Source organism: Eumetopias jubatus, unplaced genomic scaffold (genome assembly GCF_037043125.1).
Source record: "Eumetopias jubatus isolate StellerSeaLion01/CBP00866 unplaced genomic scaffold, mEumJub1_p1.0 scaffold_2, whole genome shotgun sequence".
NCBI lineage: Eukaryota > Metazoa > Chordata > Mammalia > Carnivora > Otariidae > Eumetopias > Eumetopias jubatus.
The window spans coordinates 186292891-186320279 of NW_028274808.1; the positions used below are offsets into that span (position 1 = coordinate 186292891).

Below are 27389 nucleotides of genomic sequence, written 5' to 3' on the forward strand. Positions count from 1 at the left end.
AATATACTGGTATATTGACTAGGAAGTCTGAAACAAAAAGGCTCAAACATGGAAATACGGGAGCATAGGATAGAGAAACTGTGAATACCTAGTATCCCCTCCATAAGACGATGGCTTAAATTTCTGGGTGCTGATACTTAAATTTGCAAATAGGGCAAGCCCGGAAAATAATAGAAAAATGTACTGACATTTCTGTGTCGTTCTCACCACAGGTGTCTAATAATATTCCTTTGTTTGCCAACAGAGATTAAAAAGGTTTTCGTGATTCGACCACAGTATAAACCATTCTGCAGAACTGTGAAAACATCTGAAGTTCGCTGGTCCTAAGTGGTTGTAAGAGTCCACATGTACAGGGATCTTTGATAACCTGTCTCAGATATCATCTTTTTTAAATGATAAATATTAATATGCCAATCAATATTTTTACCCTCTACAAATTTAATTATCCCAACACTTTATACCAGTAAAACCAACAGAGGAAACAAAATGCATGAAAATCATTTACTAAATAAAGTTGCATACCAACTGTCAGTGGTCTTAAATAGGACTGTCTTCTAAGGGAAGATACTGGATGGGAATATCAACTAATTGTTACGCATACAGATTTTGGAGTCAGATAAACCTGGATTTGAATCCTGGTCTTGCATTTATGAAATGTCTTCACCTTAGATAAGTTACTGAATTGCTTACACACTTCAGTCTTCTCTTCAGTTAAGGCTAATAAATATTTCTCCCTCTGATGATTAATTTGAGGTCTCTATGAAATGATTTTTAAGAAGTGCAAAGTGAAACATCCAGATATAGAAAGTGCAAAGTTAAGTGTTAGATATCAGTATCACCATCACTACCACCGTCATCACATAAATAATCCAGTATTATTTCAGTATCTTCAGGAAGAAATTAGTTAGCTTTCTTTTTGATATGAATTATAAAATAATGCTAAAGGCTGGCAGAAATAGAATAACTTCTTTGGGGCATATCTTGTTCAAGTTATTAAAGTTTTAAGTAAAATATTAAAATGAAGATATATATAGAGAGAGGGGTGACCAACTGCTTTTCCTTTGTGATCATATATAGCATGTAAGTGGTTTTAAAGGACTGCTCTATGAACATTGACCTTGATTAAATCATAAATATTAACGGGACCTCTTTTTTCCTTTAGATTTGCAAAGAAAAGGCCATTTGTACTGGAAAATGGTTTCTTGGTCTCACACTGGTCTTGACCATCAATCTTGGTATGTCATCACTAATGACAGTGCTTTGATGCAGTACAACAGAGTAAGCTACTTTATTTATTTATTTTTAAATATTTTATTTATTTATTTGACAGAGAGAGACAGCGAGAGAGTGAGCACAAGCAGGGGGAGTGGGAGAGGGAGAAGCAGACTTCCCACGGAGCAGGGAGCCTGACGCAGGGCTCGATCCCAGGACCCAGGGATAGAGTCTCTGGACCCGAAGCCACGCAGGTGCCCCAAGAATAACATAGAGTTTTTTAGTAATTACTAACTGGTTTACAGTTATAGTCAAGAGGCTTCAAGCATACTTAGGGAAGGATATCTAAAATATGCATTTTATTTAAAAATTTGGATTTTTTCAGTAGCCATATCCTAAAGGCAATGCTGGGAGGTACATCTTGTTCAGCCTGTCCCAAGTGTCATTAGAAGTGTGACATTGGATTAGTGTGACACTGCATTAGTGTGACTTCAGGACATTTTTCTCTGTGTCATTTTCCTCATCAGGGAAATGAAAATACTAAGACCAAAGAATCACATAGGACATACTATAGGCCAGGTAGTGTTCTAAGAACTTTATGTGTCTTAAGTCATTAAGAATCACAACAGCCCTAAGAGTTGGGCACTTAGGGTACTCAACATGACACAGCCAGTGGCTAATGAGATTTGAAGCCAGAATCTCTGTTTCTAGAGTATGTGTTTTTAATTATTATGCACCACTTTTACAATAAAAAAACCTGAAAAGTACCTAGTACTATACCAATGGCATGTGTTCTCACCACTAACAAGCCTTTAATAGGTGATTTTTCTCCCAAATAGCCCAAGAATAAAGTTCTATGGAAAATAACCTTATATGATGGTTGCACAAATTGGTATATTTACCAGAAATCATGGAATTGTAAAAAAAAAAAAGGTAATAATTTCATAATAAGTGTTTGAAGGTTATGAGAATGCCTATAAGGTATATAGACTTCAAACATGGATTTGGATTCTATTTTCCCAATTATAAGTGAAATTCAGACTGATTAGATGTTTTTCCTTCCCAAAGTTTTAAATGTCTAATCTGATCATTCCTGAACTTGGCCAGAGTTATCACTAAGCCTGATTCCATTTATATTTCCCTGGAATTAAATGAGGCCTCACCATGGCTTCTGACAGAAAAGTATTACAAAGTTAGTATTTTTAGACTCTTTGTGTTTTAGGATGATAGCATGTGTATGGGCCTAAAGAGAATATTTGCGAACTAAGAATATTCTAAAATCGGTGTTTCATGCTGCCTTCTAAAGCATGAGATTAACCAGGGGATGTCCAGAAATCCTTTGCCTATTATATGTTCTTTAAAATAAAAGCAGCGGTTGACACACCAGTTGTTACATGATACAACTGAACCATCCTCAATTTTACAGTCTATCACGGTCATTCCTACCTAACCACTCACAGTGCATAACATCCTTTTGGTTTCTGAGAAGTATTGATAAGCTCTCTTTCACTACTCCCCAGGGAACTATACAGTTGATGACTCAGGAGAGTTGCAAGTGAACCACTTAACACTGAGCCTTTCCCCCTGGGAATGTACATTGAATTTATTGCCACTATTATCTATTTAGTTTTACTACACTTACCTATTAGCGGAGATTTTGGTTTCTTGAATTTCTAAGTGGATGTATGAAAACAAAGCTTGGTCTTGTGGTTGGCTATAGAAAAAGAGCTTAAAAACTCAGGGATTAAAAGAAGAGGGGCTCTAACTTGCCTCTGATTTTCTTTCTTTCTTTATGCAGGACACATCAACAGTGGCATTTTTATAATTCTGTCTCAGGCATAAATCTTAAGGTAATTCAGTAGTTTAATAAAGAGAAGCAGTTCACTTGGCTTATGTGAGCTCTAGCTTTTCACCTTAAAAATTCAAAGTGTCTGTTGGCATATTCTGTCAGACACCAGACAAATTCAACTGGTCATCTCATTTTGATTAGCTCCCGGATGAGGTGAAATGGGGATGGTAATACAACATTTCCCTGCCTACCTATTCAAATCAAAAGGAATAGGAGGTCAAAGGAGATTAAAGGTATTAATTGCATGTGCATAAGAGTTTTCAAAAGGATGTTTTACAACATGACTGATGGATCAAGTCAAGTTACATTTTAATAAGTACTTTTGAGGCAAATTACCTCATTTAAATAAAAATGCACTAAAATAAAAAGGGACTTGTACATTTGAACATACAGTAAGAGTCCCACGTAAGGCAATAACATTTGCATTTATTCTTCATTATCTGGATATCTGAGCATCAAGAATAGCCATAAACTCGCAACATCACCAATTACTGTGAGCCCACTCTGTGCCTAGCACGACAGCAGGGGCTTTATGTTTGTTACTTCCAATTCTCCCAGCCACATGTGAAAAACAGGTACGATTCCAACTGCTTAGGGGAGGAAATGGAAGTGCTAAGAGGTGAAGTAACTTGCTCAAAGTTCCAAAGCTGGCAAACAGTGCTGCCTTCCCATATGACATACCAAGAATGGCTGAGTGTGTGTCTTGGACATGAGACCGAGGATATTCTATTGTCTATCTCTCCAATGAGACTCAATTCTCTTCTTCTGCTTCCTCCTCCTCCGCCCCCTCCTCCTCCTTTTTTTTTTTTAATGTAAACCTGTAAATTGCATAACCCAGAGACTATATAGCCAACCAAACCTAACAATTGGCAGGGATAAGTCCCCTGATGTTGTACTGTTCCCTAAATACCAAATCTGTTCAATGCATGGTACAGTCCTCCCCTCTGTAAGATGGTTCATCTCATTTCCACATTGAAAAATGTTAATTAATTTTTAAAAACTGAAGCCTAGTTGACACAATGTTACATTCATGTCAGGTGTACAAAACAGTAATCCAACAACTCTAAACATTATGCTGTACTCACAAGTGCGGCTACCATTTGTCACCACACAACGTAATTATAGTAAGACTGACTATACTCCCCACACTGTGCCTCTTATCCCCATGACTTACTCATCCCATAACTGGAAGCCTGATTTCCTCATTGTTAAACAGTCATTGACCGTGTTTCCAAAGAAGCTGTTTGGTTTGGAAAATTACATTAATCTGAATCTAAAGAAAGAAGCATGCCATTTTTATTAATTTTTTTAAAGTTTCTGCCTATTTAGATGAAAAAAAAAAGTCACTCTGAAGGGCAATTATTAGTCTACTTGAGAAAAAAAATGTGTCACTCCACCCCTATCTGAGGGCTGTCATTCGTTCATGGCATTATTACCAAGTTGCTCTTTATGCTATTCGCTAAGCACTATAAAAATTCGGCATGTGTGTGATATTCTACTTTATTCACTTGTTAAGTAGCTTATGTCATCTCTGTTTTTGCTGATTCCTCAGACAGCAGGATGCTGGCAAATATATAACAACTGGCTCTCTGAGATAAGAAAAAGAGCCCGGACTTGTAGCATTTGTGGACCTCAGTGGTGGACGTATTCCCAGCAGGGCTGGTTTCAAGGCCAACCTCAAGCATGAGGTCTTGGACTCTGGATATGGGAAGAGATGCACACCACCGCCTCTCAGAGCACAGCTCAAATATATTCCTTTTCTACAAGTGGTTCTCAAATTGTGCTCCCGTGACCAGAGCATCACCTGGGAACTTGTAACAATGAAAAACTTTGGGGGCTCATCCAAGATCTGAATCAGAAACGAGAGGTGGACCAGTCATCTGTTCTTTAACACACTTTTTGGGCGATTTTGACGCACGTTATTGGAAAACAATAGCTTCTCACCACTGCCTGCAGTGAGCAGGTCTGTGAGCACTATGCAGGTCTGTAAGAAATGTTGGACTTCTGTCCGATAGAAGAAATAAAATGAGAAAATGTGCACATGCTACTTCAGTACTGGGAAGAAGGAATAATTACTACATCTTGGGTTCTCTTAAACACACTTAAAGCTGTGTTAAGTACTTTCTCTAGACATAATTCCATGAAATCATGGTTCTCACATCAATTCATTTAACACACTGAAATCTAAAGGCATCTAAAATGAAGCCTTTTAAAAAATAAAAATAAAAAAATAAAAAAATACAGAACTTAATGTAGAATTATTTTCCCCTAATTTTATCAGATTTCATTTACTAAAATAAACAAAATCCATCTCCATCCATGTTGAAGAGTAACCAGGCAACTGAAAAGACACACCTGATACACAAAATTATTCCCATAAGCAATTTTCCAACAGCACATTAAATAATGCACAATTTGGAAAATGAGTTTTCACTAAAGTCAATGTTATATAACATAAAATCATGCCATTAAACTGAACAAATTCTCTGGTGTAAGCATATGTAAAAATACTCCCTTTTAAAACATTAGTGTACTTTTAATAATGTTATGTAAAACAGAAACACATCAAGATTCGAACATTTAATTCAACCAAACATAATAATTGTTAAGCAATTTATGGGAAGCTGATGGCAACATGTTATTGATGGGTTTCTTTATAATGATGGAGAGGTAATATCTGTCATCAGAGGTCACATTTTAGTAAGTCCTGAGCCAGGTCAGAGGCATTTGAATAAATACCAGAAAATAGTAGGAGCAGAGTTAAGACTTGGAACAAATTTCAAGTTGGAGGTAAAGGAAAGAAAAAGAGTAAGAATAACTCCATTACACTTATGTGCCCAAGAAGATGGTGCTGCTTCTCAATGAAATTAGGAATGACAGGGACATGGGTTTGGGTGAAGCAAAGGAAATGAACTACATTTTGGACATTCTAACTTTATGATCCTAATAGCTAGCATTGTTTACTATTTGGTATGTGTTGTTCTAAATATTTTCTTGTGTATCAAATCATAAAATTCTTACTACAATCCTACAAAGATGGAACTATGATTTACTATACCCATTTACCAGGGTAAATGGTATACCCAGAGAGCTTATGCAATTTACTCATGGCACGCAGTGAATCGATGGCAGAGCTGAGACTGAATCAAGGCAGGCTGTCTTTAAAGCATCTGCTCTTTTCTATTCAATTTTTGTTTTTGTTTTTGTTTTTTTTTTAAAGATTTTATTTATTTATTTGACAGAGAGATAGAGAGCACAAGTAGGCAGAGAGGCAGGCAGAGGGGGAGGGAGAAGCAGGCTCTCCGCTGAGCAGGGAGCTTGACACAGGGCTCGATCCCAGGACCCCGGGATCATGACCTGAGCCGAAGGCAGCCGCTCAACCGACTGAGAACTTCCTCCTTCCCCTCCTTCCCCTCCTTCCTCCCTCCCTCCTTCCCTTTACTTTTTAACAGTACATTCCATTGTGTGGATGTACCATAGTTTATTTAGATGGAAACTTGGGCTGTTTCCTAACTTTTGTTTTTACAAGCAATGCCACGGTGAGTACATGTGCACATATCAATTATCTTCAGGTCTATCTGTAGCATAAATTCCCAGAAAGGGGATTTCGGAGGTCAAGGAGTATATTTGTAATCTGGATAGTTATTTTCAAACAGCGCTCTATAGACGATGTAAACAACCTGTACTTCTCGTGTTATGGTATAAGGCTAGAAGTCCTCTGCTATACTCCAGAAAGAGATACCAGAAAAATTTTCCTGTCTTGCTATAACATAGATGAGAATGAGGACAATGTGAGTGGAGAAATGAGCATGGAGCTGAGTTTGGAATTTCATCCTCAGAGGGACCTAACCAGGTATGTGCTGTATTATTATTTATAGACAGGATTTCTGAGTCACAGAAAGATTAAGTATCTGCTCCAAGTTTATCCACTAGTAATTGGCCAAGCCTAGGTCTGAAAACATATCTTAGCCACTATGTTTTTTTACTTGTCAAAGGTTAAATCTCCTAGTGTGTTGAAATAATTTAATTTTTCTCTATAGCTTCTATTTCAAAGAAGCATTTTTTCTATTTCATAATGGTGTATGAATATATCTATATCTATATATCTATATGTAATATGCACATTTTATATACATAATCCATATCAATCAATCATCTCTCTACCTAAGTCCTAGGTAATTGCTGCTTTTCTTTTCCTTAAAAATAATGTGATAACTTTTCTTGGTTTCTGTGCCATAAACCATAAACCAAGATGTCTCCATTAGATGATCTGCAAACAGAGAAGTAGACTTCTGGTTCATAATGAAAAGTGTGCCATGTGATATTATTCTTTTTTTGTAAACATCCCATGGTACGCTGTACTGTTTGTTAGGCAAAAATGGTTAAGAATATAAACTCAAAACAAGCTCTTTATGGTAACTTCTCATTGTGATATAATCATGTGGGTTTCTACAACTTATCTAGAAACATTTTAAGTATATTTTATGTGAACACTAACTTTAATAAGCCAACCTCAAGAACCTTTACTATGGTTTCAGAGAGTTCTATGCTCTTCTGTTGCATATAATAGAACAAAAAAGTAAAAAAAAAAAAAAAAAATGGAGCACAAAATCAATATTCCGAAACTTTTTGATGGACTGAAACAAATTGAGGCTACATAATTTAAGGCCTAGCAATATCTAAAATGTTGGCATTAATTCATCACCACTTGGAGATGAAATTCATATTCCATTTGGAAACCAGTAATTATGTGTTTGTTTCCATGCTCTATATATTCCCAAGTGGGTTAGCTCACCACCAAAAGGACTCACCAATTGGAATCTACTTTCCTGGAACTGTTATAAAGTCTCAAATAGGATGAGAAGGCTTTTGAAGCACATCAATATATACATCAATAATGTAGAGGCCAGTTTCTCCAACTTTATGTCCTAGTCAATGCCCCGAAATTTGTTGCCGATCATGTTTGGCTTACAGATGCATTTTGTTCACCACATACGGTATTTAACAAAAATGTCAATCAATACTTAAAGGATGGAATACTTTATATAAAAAAAATCCAAATTTATTCCTTTCCTTGAAAAATAAGAGTTCTGGTAAAACTGGAGCCCACATTTTCCCATGGTAGCATTCAGGGAGAACTGTGTGGATGTAGTCTGGCCCTGTTTTGACAAAAGTTTGCGTTTAGTTCACTCCAGACACAAAGGCTCCTGTTATGTTACCAACCTCAATGTAACTTTTTAAGTTAGATCTTTTCAAGAGTCAAATGATGAGAACATATTCTTCTCTAGTAACTGGCCTGATTAGTTTATTTAAGCTACCTGCCTGAAAAGAAACTGACCGTATATGACTTGGTGACCTTGCTCTAACTGGTGTCAGTTACTTCTACAGGTGGATAAGTAAACTAGGTAACTTGGTGTAAGATGATAGTGAACTGTTGTTGAGATCCAACAGAAGGCTCTGAAGGTTAATCTTATGCAAAAAGCACATTTCCAGCAAAATTTATGTCCCATTCCAGCAAAATTTATGTCCCATGAATACCACTCCTTTCATAACTTCAAAATATCATCAATCTTATTACATTATTAGAAAACTTGCAAATTAAATAACATTGCCAATCACATATCGTATGTGTCCATTGGCTTCTTCTGTGTAATCTCCCTAAGAGCAAGGTCTTTGCTCCTTAAAGCTTGGATCCGTGCCTGGCACATAGTAGGTGCTCAGTAAATATGCGTTGCATGAAAGGTAATGTTAAATGACTCACTGTACTGGGTATCTTGCAGGTTCTTCTCTAGAGCTACTCTCCACCTGTCTTCACCCTGCTCTGGGCCCTGGGAGGCTCATGAGCAAACTATATTATTGCAATCAGCGGATTTCTTTTTTTCTGGAATCCGATTTGGTCAAAGGGGAGCCCAGGCAGGGCCATGTCGGGCAGAAGAAGAGTGAGGTTGGATATTTAAAAACCCCGGTGCCTTCTCTGAGGACTGACTTCATCCCTTCACTGAAGGTCACAGCGGCTGCCAGGCAGTCAGAGACACAAGTCCTATTCTGAGCATGGATTTCCATAACTGCTGCCCCCACTCACCCCTTCACGCATGGGGGGGGTAGCTGTATCCCTCGTTACTGTCCCCCCAGTTACTGCACGCTAACAATCTTTATAAGAAGTCCCCTTGAGAATCTCTCCTCCATTATCCAACTTGAGCATGACATCTGTTCCTGCCAGGCCTCTAAGTAATACACTTATCATAATGGCTGCTATAGCCCAATTATTCCCTCCTCTCGCCATTACAGAATAACAGAGGAGCCACGGCTTCTCACTGAACCACTTTTCACCTCTACCAGTTACTGAGAGACCTTCACCTGTAAATGGCAGAAGCCGGGTGTGAGCCGGTGTCGTAGCTGGCACGGACCCGTCCCCGGTACAGTTCGACGGCAATATGGTCCTTGTCGCCCTTATACAGAAGGATTCCGCTGTCTTCATCTGTGGCAATCTGGTAGGAAGTAACCCTGACATTAGTAGGATGCACAGTCACCAAAAAGAAGCCAGACTGCTCAGTGCAGAGTTTTTACTCTTAGCTGATTTTTCCCTTATGGCTGTGAGAAAGTAACAATGCAAGGCAGACAGAAATGAGGACTTGAAAGGTGACCTGTTCCTAAATTATTTTGATGCAGATAAGTTCATAAAGAATTAAAAAACAAAACCAGTAACAGATACTTAAGGAAATACCTTGGGACGTACCTAAAACTTTCTCTGCTGGAGGTTTTCATTTACCCGGTCTTTTTGCTCCTATTCATCACTGTGAGGGCATGAACAGGAGAAAATCTCTGTTTTTCTCCTGCTTTTTGGCCTTTTTGGGCTTTTAAAGGACCAGTTTGGTAAAAATTGGGACTTACACCTGAACCCTGCTAGGTACCGTCTCGTAACAATCTGGTGAGGCAAATGTTGGAAGGGAGGGAGACAGGCTTTTTAAAGAAAGCCTGCCTGTCTTCCTGAGTCCCATTCCTCATGGTACTGGGGTGTCAGGGTAAACCAAATAAGGGGTGGCATCTATAGGAAATCTGCTAAAGTCATTTGAATTGAAAATACATTAAAATGTTTTTCTTACCAGATTAAAAAAAAACAAAAAACAAAAAACAAACATGCAGCCCCAATCTGCCCCATGTGTCCTGAATTCCTAACTCCTCATCTAGTCTCACCTCCTCGGCACGAGTCTAACTTGCTCAAAGGGACAGGTGACTTGGTGAAAAGTCTTACAATAACATTTGAGTTTGTTCAATTCATGTCACTTTTTTTTTTTTTTAAATTTTTTATTTGAGAGACAAAGAGAGTGAGTGAGAGAACCAAAGCCGGGGGGAGGAACAGAGAGACAGAAGGAGAAGCAGACTCCTGGCTGAGCAGGCTCAACCCCAGGACCCTGGGATCATGACTTGAGCTGAAGGCAGACGCTTAACAGACTGAGCCATCTAGGCGCCCTCATGTCACTTAGTAAAGGTTCTGCGTAAGAGTTCAAAGGCACTGGCTGAATGTTTTGTCAAGGTGTGGTCTCACTGCTGCTCTCCTCACCTTCAGGTCTCCTAAGAAAAGCCCCCACCCCTTGCAGAGCCCCTGCCCCATTCACCAGAGCACAAAACATGTTTTGTTGTTCTCTCTGTGTTTCACAATCAAGTACTGAATAAAAATACCTGGTTCCCCTGTAGTTTTGAAAAACACAAATGTTGGAGAGAAGAATAAAGCTTTTCACACAGCATTTTCTTTGTTATGAGGATGGTAACTGTCTCTTTAAGAAAAAAATCACTCCTGAACCACCATGGATGTTGATGATTTGAACTGGAAGGTGGTTGAGGATGAAATCAGCTCTTGCTGGGGGGGGGGGGGGTGTGCACAGCTTACCTGTAGGGTGATGTTCGTTTGAGGCCGGACCTTGGCTGAAGGAATTTGAAGATAAGACTCTTTGTTGACAAAATTCACGCTGACCAACTTTTCACACTTCTCTCCCTGGTAGCCCGGCAAACACTGGCAGATGGGCTCATTTATCCTGATGATGCACTGGGCTCCATTCTGACAATCAAAGTTATCACAGGGGCTGGTTCGAGGGAGGACCATGGGTGGAGAAAATTCACAGAACAGGCCACTAAAGAAAACAGAGCAACAGCACATTGTTTTTACTTAATTGCCGAGATGAGTTGAAACCTTTCTGTGAGACCGAACTCTAAATACAAACCTCTGTTTCTACTTTTACCTGTAACCTTCAGGGCAGATGCACGTATAGCCGTTCACTGCATCTGTGCAGTGGGCTCCGTTTCTACACTTGTGATCCTGGCAGTCATCAAAGTCAATGTCGCAGTGCTCACCCACATACCCTGGTGTGCAGTCGCACCTGTTTGAGCAAGCACGTACATAGTTTCACACCCAACTCAGCCAAAGTAAGTAAAACAGTTGCATTTCATCTAGAAAAATTGGCACTGTCTTTACAAACTTACTGAGTACACCTAAAACCACTGTAGCATTGTGTGTCAACTATACTTCAATAAAAGTAAGTGAAAATGAAAGCAAAAAATGCAAAACTCACGTGAACAGAGTGATAGAGCCCTGGAATGAATGGATGCCTAGGAAACTTATTCCATGATTTCTCACTGTGATCTGTCGGAGGGATGGTTAGGACTATGATGATGGCGTCCATCCACAATCCCAGTGAGCACAGAATTGTGCCTGTATTCCTCCTTCCCACCCATCCTTGCTTCTTCCCTTCTCCCTCTCGTGTTTGCTTTTCTGCTCCCCTCCTCCCTCCCTCTTCCTTCCCCCCTCCCCCAGCTTCCTTCCCTTCCTCTCCCTCCTTCCCTCCTCCATCCTCTCTCCCCTCCCTCCCTCTGTCCCCACTATTTTTGCCTATAGTGTCCTCTGTTTTCATTTGCTCTGATTCCTCTGAACAGTGGAAACCAAAAAAAAAAAAAAGCTATGTTGTAAAATTTACTAAGAATATTAAACATATTTTAAAAATAATTAATGGTTTTGTTTTCTCGTAGAGAAGGGATGTATTGGAGTAAAATACAATTTTATGAAAAAAAATTTATGTCAACATTGGACACCCTAATTCATAATGAGTCCAGATACTCCTTATGTCAGAGCTGGGCTGACCTAATGGAGTAGAACAGGGAAACTGATAAAAAAAAAAAAAAATTCCTGGGGTCAATCCCACTGACAGCTCTGAGCTCGATTGTTTACTCTAGGGGCAGAAGGGAAGAAGGGGTCCCAGCCGCACCGACGGTGAAGAACCAGAGAGAATATACACCTGGCGTTCTTGGAGTGCGTCCTCCGTGCCATGCCCTGTTCTAACCACTTGGCATATGTGGATTCACTGAATCCTTCTCCAGGGTCCTGGACTCGTTGAATCCTGCTCCAGGGTCCACTATTTCACTTGACATATGAGGGAACTGAAGGACAGACTGGTTAAGGACCTTACCCAAGGGCATTCAACTTGTAAGTGCCACAGCCAGGTAGAAAACCCAAGCAATCTAGCAAGAGAGCCTGGATTTCTAACCACTGAAGGATGAAGCACTCTATAGTCGCCGGAGGAAAAAGCAGCGTGGCAGGTGCAGTGGTTTTCAAAGATGCTCTGAGGGAGCGATAAGGGACCAGAGAAGGGAAGGAGGCTTTTGGCAGCTTCCTGCTTCCCACCTGTCTCCCGCAACACTCTCCTGTTGGATTTATTAGTTTTACATGTAGGGCTTCCATGAGCATTTCTGTTTGGGGTTTAAGAGAGGGCTCACTGACTCTAGAAAAAAACAAACAAACCAGGAACCTACAGTTTATTTAGCTTTATAGAATTTGGACTTTGCAGTTACACGAACTGGGTTTGTATCCTGACTTCATCTCTACATTTATGCAATCCTGACTAACTTTACTTAAACCTCCTAGGTGTTCATGTCTTCCTCACGGTACAAAATAATTTCCACGTGTTTGTTAAAAGATTAAATAAAACACTATCTGTAAAAGACTCAGTATAGTGGTTTGATATATAATGCATGATCAATAAATGGTAAGGATTTAAACAATAATTCTATTAAGTCTTCATAATTCTATAAAAGTCTTTGTGGTTTAGTCTTGACTAATTTTCCAGTTTTCTATTTCAAAGCCATTAGGATTTAAATGAATGAGGATAATTAAAAAATGCCGAAGTGAATGTGGACATTACTGAACACCAAGGGTTTTCTCTGAAAACTGCAAAATCAGGATTTAAGAGTTACCAGAGGGCTGATGAATTAAAATAAATGGGGGTATATAGACTCTGAGGAGAACAGACTTTCAGCTCTGCATGTATGAATTAGGAAATAAAATGAGCTCACTGCAGAAGCATGCTTGCTCAAGAGCCAGTGGTTTTAATACTAAATCATAACACAGCAAAGTAAACAACACATCTGAAGTTAAATGGATCTTAAGTGGCCAAATACGTTCTCAAATAGATGGACAAAGTCTGGGGAGAGAGCTTCCATCAATGTTAATGTGAGCAGAACCACTGAAATGCCAGGCATTAAAAGAAAGAAGAAATGCTTTGAAACACTCTGAATTATTTATCTGAGAAAAGAAATCAAAGTAAAAGATAAAAGAACCACAAACTCACCACTAGTGGCTAAGAGCTATTTTATATTCTCTTCTCAACAAATACTATTTTTCAAGCCATTAGAACTTGGAGTCACGTTTTGACCACCATTTTTTTTTTTTTTTTTGTCTTTCTCTTGCTCCTCAGATCAAATTTCAAAACAGAAGAAAATATTTAATTAAGAATTCCTTAAGGTTTGTATTATCAATAAAACCTCTCCCACTCCTTCAACTCTATTATCTGCCAAGAAGTGATGAAGAAAGCAAAAAGCATAAATTATTCGGTGGAAAAGCCCAACAGCTGACTAAGAAAGACGCATGCTTGAATACTACTTATGGCATATCACGGTCTAAAAATATCTCAAAGTAATTTAAGAGATTTATGAGGTATATAATAAAGCAAGAAAAGTAAAACCAGCTCTGCAGCTTAGTAATAAGAAAATGAATTTGAAGAAACAGTACAGTTTGTCCAAACAACATTTGTCAGTAGAGGTTTTCTTTAGCAGCTTCATATAGTTTTGGGTTTTAAGCCCATTTTCTTTTTTGCAACTCCCTCTCTCAAAATGTGCAGTTGCTTACAATATGAGAGTAACAGCATACACCGTGACTTTACCTGCGTTCTGCTAAACTAATACAGCTATAAAACAAGCTCACAAATTATTGCTGAAAATAATGGGTGTCCAAATCAGCTTGCCCATAAGCCAGTAAGATGCACTTCTGCGTGTGTAATTTAATCGATGGTAAGAGAATTTAAAGAAAGCCTGCCTGTCTTCCTGAGTCCCATTCCTCATGGTACTGGGGTGTCAGGGTAAACCAAATAAGGGGTGGCATCTATAGGAAATCTGCTAAAGTCATTTGAATTGAAAATACATTAAAATGTTTTTCTTACCAGATTAAAAAAAAACAACAAAAAAAAGAGAAGATATTGAATTAAGGAGTCGTCTTTTTGAAGACAAACTCCCTTATTTTTTTAATAGTTTCCTTTAAGTCCTATGGATTCTTTATCTTGTAATTATGATGCACAAAGCCCTGTGACATGTGCAATGCAGATAAGCAGTTCTGGAAAACCATTTGCTTTCCTGACGAATTTCTCTGAAAAATTATAATATTTGTTATGTATGTAAGTGGTGGCTTTTCCTTTTTTTCTTTCTCCTTCTTTCTTTCTTCCTTCCTTCCTTCCTTCCTTTTTTTTTTTTTTGTAAGTGGTGGATTTTCATTTTGCTAAATTCCAACTGTGGGCAGATCAAAGACATTAAGAGTTAAAATAATTTACGTATAGTACTTGGATGAACAAAATGCAATGCAGAATCTTGTATAAATAAATATTTCAATAAGACCTCTGGTTTTTGCATAGGGCTGTAAACTAAAATATAATGGAAAGTAGAATCAAAGATATTCTTTTCTTTTTCAATAAGGTATCAAATGGAATCAGTGGGTACTGAACTATATTTGTTTCTTTTTTTTTAAGATTTTATTTATTTGAGAGAGAGGGAAAGAGGGAGGGAGGGAGGGAGGGAGAGGGAGAGAGAATCAGAAGCAGACTCCATGCTGAGTGCAGAGCCTGACGCCAGGCTCCATCCCACCACTGCTAGATCATGACCTGAGCTGAAACCAAGAGTTGGATGCTTAACCGACTGAGCCACCCAGGCACCCCTGTATTTGTATATTCTAGAACTGTGTTTGCATATTCTAAAACCATATTTTAAACCAAAGTGAATAAAAAATATTCTGTAAATAAAATGAGAATACGCATTTTATTCAGATTGATCTCTGAAAGGCAGGTCTGGAGATACTGACCCTACCTCCCATTCAACTTAGAGTATCTGATAATCAGTGGACAACTATCAAAATGTTAGAGTTCCAGCTCAATTCCCATCTTATAAAACTGTTCCCCACCCAAGCAATCTTTAATTCTTTGAATCCTATGGCAATTATGCCTGGGTCATTTTACTGAGAAGATAAAGTATGTGAATGTGAGTAGCTATAAAACACTACATAAGATGGTGGTATTACCACATGCCCTGACCCAGGGTAGGTGCTCAATCAATACTGGGTAAAAGAACAAATCATTCTATTTGCTAGTTGTCTGATATAAGCACAGCTCCACTCTTGAACCCAACTGTATCATTCCTGAGAATCCAAGTTACCTTCTATAACAAACCAACAGTAATGTTAATAAACTACAAAATATCTTAGAGGTAACCTGTTTTCGAAAAATCACCCAGTTGGGAAATAGAAAACCCAGCTCCCATGTCTGCCAATGAATAACCTTGAGATCTTTGGACAGCCACCGACCTGTCTGGGTCCTGTGTTCCACATGTTTAAAATGAAGAATTTGGACCAGATGATCTCTAAACTACTGTCCACTCTAAGAAGAGAAGTTGCTGTTGATAGACCCTTAAACTATTTCAGGATTGTGGCAAAGGAATAATTTAATTTGATACCAAACATATTTCAGGAAGATTACTGAGGAGGAAAAAGAAGTAATTTTAAAGATCTGGGTTTACTTGAGGGACCCCTCTATCTAGAATGACTGTCTGTTCTATCATCCCACACAAGACAAATCTAAGGTGAAAGGGGTACTATTAATAACAATGCTGAGACAATAAGCATAAACTGGGACTGTCCCCGGGCATCCTGGGACATATGGTCGGTCCCTCTACCTTCCTCACCTTAGATAGTTAAGAATTGGTGCTGGCCAAAAAAATCTCACTTTCAACTAAACTTCCTACTTACCACAAACTCACATTCAGATAATTAAGCACCTAGTATATATTACAAATTTATTTGGCTTTCAAATACATTTAAGTAAACACAGTAAAAGTCTACTTTATTTCATGCACGACTTCCCAGGAAGAGCCAGGAAACAAATGGAAATGCTGTCTTTTATTTTTTCTCCTGTACTAAAAAAAATAAATAAATAAAGTCCATGCTGTATAGGAACGTTTATAAAAATGCCACTGACACTGGAGGATGTTCCTTTCATCCTGAGCAAAGGTGTGAAGTGAGGTCCTAAAAGGAAGGTGAGGAAGACAGGTCCCTGAAGAAAAACAGCGTCCTGCATTGTGAGCCGCAGATAGCTCTGACTTACTTAAATCCCTTTGGCATCAGGATGCACTTGGAGTCATGTTGGCAGGGGTTCAGGTCCTGGGCACAGAAGTCCAGCTTCTCCTCACACAACTCGCCTGTTAACATGGCAAACAGTGTTAGTTCACAGGGAAAGGTTAACAGGCTTCCTGCCAGCAGGCTGTCATGGGCCTCAGAAGTTAGCACAGCTTGTGACTGGGAAAAAAATAAATCACAAGATAGGGAAGCAGAAGATCCAAAATGCTGGTTATGCTGCTAACCAGGCTTATGATTTGGGACAACACAACTATTGTGGTTTGTAACTAATATGAGCCCGTTTCTGTTGTTTTATTTATGGTGATTTGGGCTTTTTATTGAGGTATAGCATATACCCCAAGGATAAATGAATAGCTAGTGAATACTTACAAACTGACCCCACTCATGTAACCAGCATCCACAGCCAGAAACACACCATTTACCAGCATCAAAGAAGCCTGACCCCAAGGATAAGTAACTATCTTAACTGGACCAAACATTAATTGTGTCTCTTTCTGAATGTGACATAAATAAAATCATTTGGTAGGTAGCCCTTTATGTCTTGCCTATCCTGTTGTTTTACGTTTGGAAAAACAATCCTCCTATCTTCATAGTCTCCAAGGTCTTATAAAGTCTGGAAGAAAAAGGCTTTGTTTCCGTCTTATGACTTAATTGCAACAATTCAACAGAATACTCCTTAGGTCTATCCACTAAGATAGAAAACAGCAAAAGGAGAATCAATGGGAATAAAGGACATACACTTTTTTTCCCCCGAGTATCAGCGAGCTCATAAAGAATAAATTTTATCAATACATGAGTGCTGAAAGCATAACCATGAAGATCCTAGACACTCTATGTTGAATTACATATCTGAAAACCTCTTAAGAAACGTCTTCAGTTACAAATAATACGGTCTATTTTGTTTTAGGCCAAATATGATTTTCAGTGAGACTTTCCAAATCATTGTGTGAGATAATAACTAGAAAGATATAAAATTTAAAAGTTCCCCCCTTTGCTACCTTAGCTCTAAATCACTTTTTAATTGTGTTATATATAGCAAATGAATGAATCAAGTGACAGAGCTACTCTGAGCTGTTCATTTACAAGGAACTATTAGAATTTTCATTCATTCAAAGTGTGTGGATTTAAACAGTATTGGTTAAAAATCAGGAGTTTGCAGCTCATTCCTTTGTTGTAAGATTGTCCTTTTAAGGAAAAACTTTGCTACCTGGTAGAAAGAGTTGCTTAGCAACTCAATGTGGCATATTATTTACACTTCAAGATCTGTATCCATGATGCAAATATGTAAATGTACTCAGTTATTCTATCAGTTTGGTGTATGGTAAGTTAGGGTTTTTTCTGTCTCTTTACATGAACTAATTATACCAAAAGTCTCATATATTTCTTCAAGAAGGCTATCTGCATCTCTAGATTTGTGATACAACAAGGTTTTAACAACATCTACATGATGAGCTATTTTTAAACAGTGTTTATTTAAAGCTTTACACTTTCAATTAGTTTTACTTTAAGTAATAATACCTCTTGATGGAATTCATTCATTATAATTTATCAGCCTACCATGATGAATTTATATTTAGTTTTCTAATCAAATCTGATTGGTTGGATACAGGCTCTTTACAGTAGTCTATAGACAAAGGAGCTTGTAATAACTGATGATAGAGAGGGACCATTTAAGATATATTATAGATAAAAATACTCTATGTATTTTTCACTCTATACCCAAATAAGAAATTGTTTTAAAAATTATAAGAACAGGGGAAATGTTTGACTTCTTATTCACTTGGATCCAATCCAGTCCAACCCAACTCAATCCAAGCCAATCAAGCCAACCTAAGCCACAGTTTCTTAAGGATTTACTCTAAGATGCTGGGCTAGATTCTGAGGCTACAAGAACAGATGTAATGGACTCTGCCCTCAATCAGCTCCCAGTCAACCAGTAGAGAAAGTCTGAGCTGGAGATAGAACATTGAAAGAGAAATTCATCTCTAAGAAAAGAAATTAGAGTTGACCCTTTATTCTCCATTAGGTGTTTCTCCATAAACTTGATGTGGGAAGGAGTGAGAAAGGAGGTGGTTCTATGAAACTGTTGGCTAAACAGATTGGCCGTTCTTTAGTCAACAGCTTTAAGACTAAACATGTTAATTTGAAGGCAAAAAACAAATAAACAAAAAGCTATTGATAGCTTTTCCTTATAAAATAAGTATATAATATTTCTTATAAAATAGGTATTCCTTATTTTATAAGGAATTTATCTTATAAGAATAGCAAAGCAGCAATATTAACCATTGCTGAAGTCATGTATGATAGTTCTTTGTTATCAATACATAGCTACACATTTGACTCTGGTTAAGATTGGTTGATTACTTCAAAGAGGATTTGTCTCCCTTTAAGTGTCACCAAATATTACAATACTAACAAATATTACAAAAGCATCCTCTACATTCCACTACTGCCTAATTCACTTCTAAAGCCAAATCTTGCAAGCTATACTCATCTCCTATGTCTATTTATGATTTTACAAATTTATCTCAAGTTCATGTCTGGACCAATGGTGTTTCCTTTTGCTTTAGTAACTTTAATAAGTTCTGTTGTCAGTTTTTCCACCCATCATATATCCCTTCTTTATGAAATCTTCCTGGATCTTTTCAACCATTTGTTATCAATCTACAATTTTCATGTTTGCCTGTGCCTATGTTATGGCACATATATTGTATGTATTTACTTATTGATTTAATAAATATTTGTATAGTGTTTACTACTATATATCAGATAGTTTTAAACATTGTACAAATATGGAGTCACTTAATATTCATGACAACCACTTAATAAGGAAGGTAATAGGGCTGCATTCTTTTGGATGGCATGGATATTATGGCATCTACCTCATTCCCTTTCTTTGACTGGAAGATCACTGAGAGCAGTATTCTAGGGCATATTTGTCTTCATAACTCTATAAAGTATGATCTTATGACATACTAAAATAATAGTTATTGAAAAAAGATACAAGAGCTCTATCTTATTGACCTATATTCAACTTGGATCTCATTTTAGCATTTAGATATTTTTCTGTTTAATTTTTGCCTAATAATTAATCACCCATCTTAATAATAAATAGCTTATAACTTTCCTTTGAATATTACTTTAAATTTTCTCTGGTCAATTATTAAAACAAATGTTTTCACTGGACTATTTCTTCAGTGTTTTTGAATTACATTGGATTCTGCTGTATTTGGGGGAAGGCAGATTTTAAAGTTCAAATACTGTCCCACAGAGGTGAAACTCAAGAGCTCAATATAAGATGGGAATTGTAGAAAGCTCCACAGATGAATGGAGAACTTTATTTATATCGACTTCTCAACCAGTCAAGAAAATTTTGGCTATTTGAAAGTTGCATTGGTTTTCCATGAAGAATAGAAATAAAATTCACTAACAGTCATTCACTCATATGCTTTTAGTTACTATTGAAAAATTTCTCCTAAAACTCACAATATTGAGTGAACATTATGCAATCTTTCTTCCTTCTTTTCTTTCTCCCTCCTTCCCCTCCTTCCCCCTCCCTCCTTCCCTTCCTTTCCTCCTTCCCTTTCTTTCTTTCTTTTTCTCTTTCTTTCTTTCTTTTCTTTCTTTCTTTCTTTCTTTCTTTCTTTCTTTCTTTCTTTCTTTCTTTCTTTCTTTCTTTCTTTTCTTTCTTCTGTCTATATGTAGCTACAGCTAGTACCAAATTAGTGGAAAAAAAAAATCAGGGGAGAATAATAGGAAATAAGGCAACTGTATTTGAGCTTTTGATGGTCCAAGGCCTGCCTGAGACGGTATCATCTGTGTCTAGTTTCCTTCCTGAGATAATAAAGTATGAGCTGACAGAAAGGAAAGGTGGAAATGTTCTTTATTCTACTATACATGGTTAGTGTTATAATCGATAATCCTGTAAGCAGGTCTTTATATTTTTAACATGACAGCAGGAAAGATAAGTCAGCTCATTGGAGTGGTTAAGGGCAATGTAGTTGAATACCGGTTAAATTTCAGTGCCCAGGAACCCCTCAAGAGACAGGGGTCTAGACAAACACTGATTCCATAATTTAGCTCCAACCCACTCTGCTAAATCCCAGGAAATCCTATTTTTTATTTGCTTTCAGCTCTATACCCTTAGAAGTTCCCAGTGTGATTTCACTTTTAATCTGCCTTATGCTTGGAGTTTTAAGCTTTTTTCTTTTCTTTTTTTTATTTTTTGTGAGAATTAAAAAAAAAAAAAGATGTGTGTGTGTGTGTGTGTGTGTGCATGCGTGAGAGAGAGAGAGAGAGAGGGAGAGAGAGATCCATGTTTTGGAGAAGAAATGGAAAATGGTCCAACAGGAAGCCTACGATTATTTCTTCAGAGTAACAAAGGCTAGTGAATGATCTGCTATAATTTGTGAAGAAAAGGTATTACATCTTCTAAACAGGTGTCTTTTTTGTAAGAAAGTGACATCTAGTTCTTGGATCACTTCCTCTTGATTGTATCTACCATGTAAGTATAGCAGAGAGTGGGCTTGGAAATTGCCAAGTTCCACAGTGATACTAGTATGAGCTGTGAGGGAGCAAGGCGAGAGTGATGCCTTCTTCTCTAAAAGGGAATGGCTCCTCAAAGCCCACTCTTGGGAAGGAAATATGATCGCTACTTACTGAACACCTGAAAATGTGATTTTTCTGAAGATTTATATAGTGGTCATGTGCCCACATACCCTGGCTTGCTCAGGACTGTTCTGGTTTTTATCTGTTGTCTCAAGGTAATTATCAGTAGTATCCCCATGCATTCACACAGACGCCCTGACTTGAATGATCAGTGTTATAGTCACCTTGTAGGTGGAACAGAAGCAAGATCATCAGAATTAATGCTGTTTGGAGCGAGGAGTGAGCCAGCATAAAGACATCCTGGGGAGTAAGTATTCTTAATTGGTGAAATGATATTTGGGTTGCTGAGTTATTGTTTAAAATGGCCTTCTGTGACTTATTCTGTATAAAACAGTGGCTTGGTTACAGGAAAGTGAACTGGTTTTTTTTTTTTTTTTATTGTTGTTGTTGCTCTGGGCCCCAATTCTTCATTGGTAAAATTATCTTCAGGAATGGAAGTTGTGCAAGGTCAACTGTGGCTCTAAAAAATCTTTAAAAAAAAAAAGGGAAGAAGCTTCTACAAAGATGGATAATGTACACAGCAAGTTAGCCGAGGGAGCATCACCCTGAGCTGCACAAAACATTATTGCATTCAGTGGTAAGAACAAAGTGTCAGCATGTGCCCAGAACCCTCTGAAGTTGTGATACTGTGATATTATTAAAATGAGGCAGAAATCCCAATGCATTTCAATGGTTGTTATGGGAAAGGATACCTGCACTTGGCGTTGCCCTTGCCTCCTGCTTCATTTCAGATCTATGAACCTAGCTGATCTTAATGTTCCTTCCTTCTTGGGGGGGCCCTTCCTTTTATCTGCATTTATACTTCTGGCATCTTAACTTATCCTTTTGTTTACATTTCTTATTTACCAAATTTACTGAAGTAGTTTCAGAACTATTCCACAAACTTCTTCCATGATACCCTATGGAATGATCGCCCTATAGCATTTTTTAAAGATTTTATTTATTTATTTAGTTTATTTATTTTTAGATTTTTATTTATTTATTTATTTGAGAGAGAGAGAATGAGAGATAGAGAGCATGAGCGGGAAGAGGGTCATAGGGAGAAGCAGACTCCCTGCTGAGCAGGGAGCCCGATGCGGGACTCGATCCCAGGACTCCAGGATCATGACCTGAGCCGAAGGCAGTCGCTTAACCAACTGAGCCACCCAGGTGCCCTTATTTATTTATTTGAGAAAGTGAGAGAGAGAGAGAGAGAGAAACATCATGAGAGGGGAGAGGGTCAGAGGGGGAAACAGGTTCCCCGCTGAACCGGGAGCCTGACGTGGGACTCGAACCCAGGACTCCGGGATCATGACCTGGGCTGAAGGCAGTCGGCCAACCAACTGAGTCACCCAGGTGCCCCTTTTTCTAATGATGATGATAACAAATCAGATTTTTAACATCACCATACACTGTGAGTGTCAACTCTGTATGAGGACTTATGCTAATGCTAGGAGTAAAAGGGTGAACTGTAACTACAACAACGACAAAATGATATTCGTATTCTCATGGAGCTCATACGTGAGAGGGAGAGGGGAGAGATATTAATCAATAATTTCAAAAGTAACCATAAAATTGCTTGTGTGATAGAGGCTAAGCAGAAGATGTCCTGGTGCTCTAGGAGGGGGACAGACCCTGCTGGAAGTGTTTTCAGAAGAAGTGAGACTGGGAGGTGAAGGTGAAGGGGGAGTGCAGAGCAGTGGCAGAGTCTCTGGGCAGGAGGCTGGATGCATGGAAAATCTTAGCTCTGACAGCCTGGGAGTGAGCCTGGGGAAACAATGTAGCAGAGAAGGCCACAGAGATTGGCAGGGGCCATGTGGTAGAAGGTCTTTACTCCATAGGCAATGGGTACCATGGAAGGGTTTTAAACTGGGGGATGCTCAGATGATATCTGCACTTTGAAAAGATAATGGTATAATCTCATTTGGGTGAAAAGAACATTCTGGCTCCATTGAAGAATGGACTGCAGAAGGGCAGATAAAAATGGACACGACAGATGACTCAGCTTGCCCTCGGGTGGTGGTAGATGAGATGAATGGCCTGGAGAGATGTTTAGGAAACAAAATTTGTGGGAATTTGTGATGGGCTGGATGAGAGCAGGGGAAAGAGAAGGAGCTGTCTCAGACTTCTAGGTTTCTGGTATGTATCGTAGGAATTACCTTTCAGTGACATAGAAAATACTGAAATGACCAGATTTTCTGGGGCAAAATCAAAAGTTTAAAATATAGTGATGTGGTGTTATGGGTTGACTTGTGTTCCTTCTCTCTGTCTCCTAAAAAAGACATGTTGGAGTCTTCCAGTAGCTCAGAATGTGACCTTATTTGGAGATGGTGTCTTTGTAGGGGTAATCAAACTAAAATGAAGTCACAGGGTGGGCCCTTATCCATTATGGCTGATGTTCTTATAAGAAGGGGAAATATGGCACAGAGAAAAGACTGAAGAGACACAGGGAGAAGATGGCTATCCATAGGCCAAGGAGAGAAGTCCACAAGGGATCCTTCCCTCAGGATCCTCAAAAGGAACAGATCTTGCTGACACCTTGATTTCAGACTTCTTACCTCCAGAACTGTGAGACCCTAAATTACTGTCCTTTTAGCCACCCATTTGTGGTACTTTGTTACAGTAGCCCTAGAAAACAAACACAGGTGGTAAATGCTAAATTATTAGAGGATTATAGTGGGGAACAAAACTTTCAATTTATGCCATTGTTTCTTTTCTTTCTTTTTGGTTCTTATGTCTCATTTCTTGTTTCATTTCATGTGGCTGTCCTCTCCTTGGCCTAAAATTTTCTTTTAGGTCTCTGAGATTCTCTAACAGAGTTTAAAGAACAAGTGGTGCACAAGGATAGGAAGCAACCTATGACCATGACCTCTGCACTGCAAAAGAGTCAAGGTCCAGCAGAGCACAGCTGAGTAGGTGGGCTCTACATTTGCTGTGGGGGCTGGAAGTCTATCTGCAAAGCACTGAGTCTGGGTGGACCTGGACCAAACCTTTCAGTCTCTCCACAAGGGGAACTGGTGTTAACAGTTAGGGTTTGCAGGACAGATGGACCCGGACTGTAATGAAGATTCTCCTCCCCTTAGGGGATTAAAGGTGACAAAGGCCAAAAGAATCACGAGCAGCTGTGTCTTGGAGAGAGGGAGAAAAGTGAGTCCAATGTCTTGTTTCATCGTCTTTACAATGAATACGGAGATTGGCTTGAACTTGCAGAGAGCTACAATTAACAACTACCAACTATCTACATTATTATTGATTTAAAAATAATAATACGTTTTATTAAGGAAATCAACCACTAATAACAGGAGTAATTCACATGTACTCTGGAGTGAGAATTTATTTGATCAAAATGCAAAGCTGTTTTCGTTTAATAATGTTCACAATAAAATGTTGGGGAGAAATATTTTGAGATAGTGCCAGCCAATGATTAAAGGATATGAATGATGATGCATGATGAAGTCCTTACTCTGGAGAAGTTACAATCTGGAAAAATGAGAAGAAAAAAAGATGCCTAATTTTCCAGTATTCCTTGGGCTTCATTTAGTGACTAAACTATGGACAGCATCCTGGCTTAGAAACTGGCTGAATGACTTATCATTTTTATTTGTTATTAAAAACTCTACAACACAGTCCCCAAATTCATTATTACCCCTCAAGGGATTCAAGGTAAACTATGCTTTCAGGAAGAAGATATTTATGAAGAGTTAGCAGATGGACAATTAGTTGATTTCTATCTGCCAAGAAATCTGAGCAAGAGCATGTCTCACCTGGGCTTATTCAGTCCTCAAAGCCTGCTGAGCAGAAGAGAGGTCTAATTCTAATCCCCCGGTTTGGGATTTCTGAAATTTTTCAACTTCAAATCACTCTGTTTAAAATATTCATTTGTTTTATACTGATAAAGCCATAGGAAAAAGTACATTTGATTTAATAAGTATCACATTTTAATTTTTCCAAAAGTTAAAAGTTATAAATTCAGGTTGAGGATTTCTACAACAAAAACAGTGTTAGATATGGGTACACAACACTTAGACATCGTTAGTTCCTGCTAACGTAACCAGATTTCTTTTATCTCTGAATCCCCCACCCCCCCCCACCCCCCCCCGCAAAAAAAGGCTCAGAGTCCGTTCTGGGATTCATGATGTATGAAGGGGGAGGGGAGGGTTCTGGGGCTGACACTGCATGCTGTTCTTGTTCCTATTTATAAATTCTTACCAAACTTGTTTTCTTTTAAATACAAAAGGATCATTAATATTAGTAATAGTAGAGAGGGAACTTATGACAACAATCTGAATAACTGAACCCGAATTCTAGTGTTAAACTTAATCTGTTATGACACTTTCAAATACACTTGTAACAGGGGAGGAAATCTGGTTTCATCCCCAGGACACAGAGTTTTGGAGGATCAAATGCATCATTCTTCAAATATCTGCATTTAGATTTCTTGCTTGGCTCAAGAAAATCCTGAATAAATGGTACTAATTTTACCTTACTTGAATTGGCACAGCGAGGGAAGGTATCAAAAACAGTAATCTATTGGACGAAATAAATGAGATTTAATTTCTGATAGGTACACTACTTGAGGGCAAAGGATGCCTTGATTGATATTTTTACACCTCCTCCTTCCCATTCCATTGACTAGCAAATTGCCTGGCACAAACTAGATACTCGATGGCTGCTGAATAATGTGAAAGACAGCACTTACTTGATTGCTTTTTACAGGAAAAAACACTTTAAAAACATTAATGAAGAGACCCAGGTGGTATAAAGAACAATGGAAGGAAGAACAGAGAATAAGGAAACCCAGCAGCAGATCTGTGTTCTGACACCTCAGCCTGAGGTGCGCCCTTGCAGGCTGGACTAGATGCACAGCCTGTTGGCTCTTTGATATCCCACCTGCGAAAGAATGACCGTTCTGATTGGACATGGGGAGCGTGAATTCAGGAATGGTAGAAGGCTGTGTGTCGGCACTCAAGTGGCATGGTTGAAAAGGTAAGATAAATGGACCTGAATGTTTCTCATGACCAACATTTTTAAAATTCCACCCAATTCCTGTAAAAAACTGTGCATTTCCCATTTGTTCTTTATTTGTATAAAGAAAAAACATTCTCTTTCCTCCCACAGATCTTTCAGTGTAGGAAGGAGGTGGATGAACTGAGTAGAGGGCAGGATGGGATGATGGGAGTCATCCCAGGGACTGTTAACTGAACTACACCTGAAAGAAGTGCATTTCTATTTTCTTCTCTTTTGCTGAACCAGTCCAGCCCTGTTTGTTACATCTTCTGCTCAAGGTGGTAATCCCAGGCACCAGAGCACATTAACACGAACAGATGCCTTGTCTCCAATCTGAATATTCAGTATCCTTATCAATGATGATGGTAATAATTGACTTTATTGATCACTAAGTGTGCTGTTCTTCCTTCCTTCCTTCCTCCCTCCCTTCCTTCCTTTCTTTCTTTCTTTTTCTTTCTCTCTTATTCTTTCTTTCCCCTTCCTTCCTTTCTTTCTTCCTTCCTTCCTTCCTTCCTTCCTTCCTTCCTTCCTTCCTTCCTTCCTTCCTTCCTTCCTTCTTTCCTTTTTAAAGAGCCAACTCTTCCTGAGGATCCTTTTTAATATGCTTAAAATATTAAAGCTTTCTTATTTGTGTTCACTAAACTGAAATTCATCCTATCAATTAGAAAGTTCACTGACCTCCAAAATATGATCAATAAACTACCCAGATCCTCCCCACTTCTCTAAACCTAATTAATTCCACTGGTTATATTTCTATATAAGGAAATGATCTTGAGGGGCCGTGAGTTCTTGAAGATCCAATAGACACTGATAAATGTCCTCTGGATGTAAGAGGTGTGCAAAATGGGACACGTGCAGAAGGGTACACTGCCACAGAGTAATCTCATGAGAAAAAGTTAATCATAATTCGAAATAGGAAGGCTCAAGAAAATATTCTATAAATGTGGATAATAAGAT

At 38.4% G+C, this 27389-nt stretch overlaps 1 protein-coding gene across 4 annotated transcripts in view; it reads right to left on the reverse strand.

Annotated features, from left to right (window-relative positions):
• Nucleotides 1–27389, reverse strand: part of SLIT2 (slit guidance ligand 2) — a 358823-nt gene that overhangs the window by 7055 nt on the left and 324379 nt on the right. For all 4 annotated transcript variants that reach the window (XM_028088528.2, XM_028088519.2, XM_028088545.2 and 1 more), the window contains 4 exons: nt 16747–16840; nt 11299–11436; nt 10950–11190; nt 9419–9549 (listed from right to left, as the gene is read on the reverse strand). In XM_028088528.2, the coding sequence (XP_027944329.1) occupies nt 9419–9549; nt 10950–11190; nt 11299–11436; nt 16747–16840 (604 nt within the window). The remainder of the gene's footprint in view (nt 1–9418; nt 9550–10949; nt 11191–11298; nt 11437–16746; nt 16841–27389) is intronic.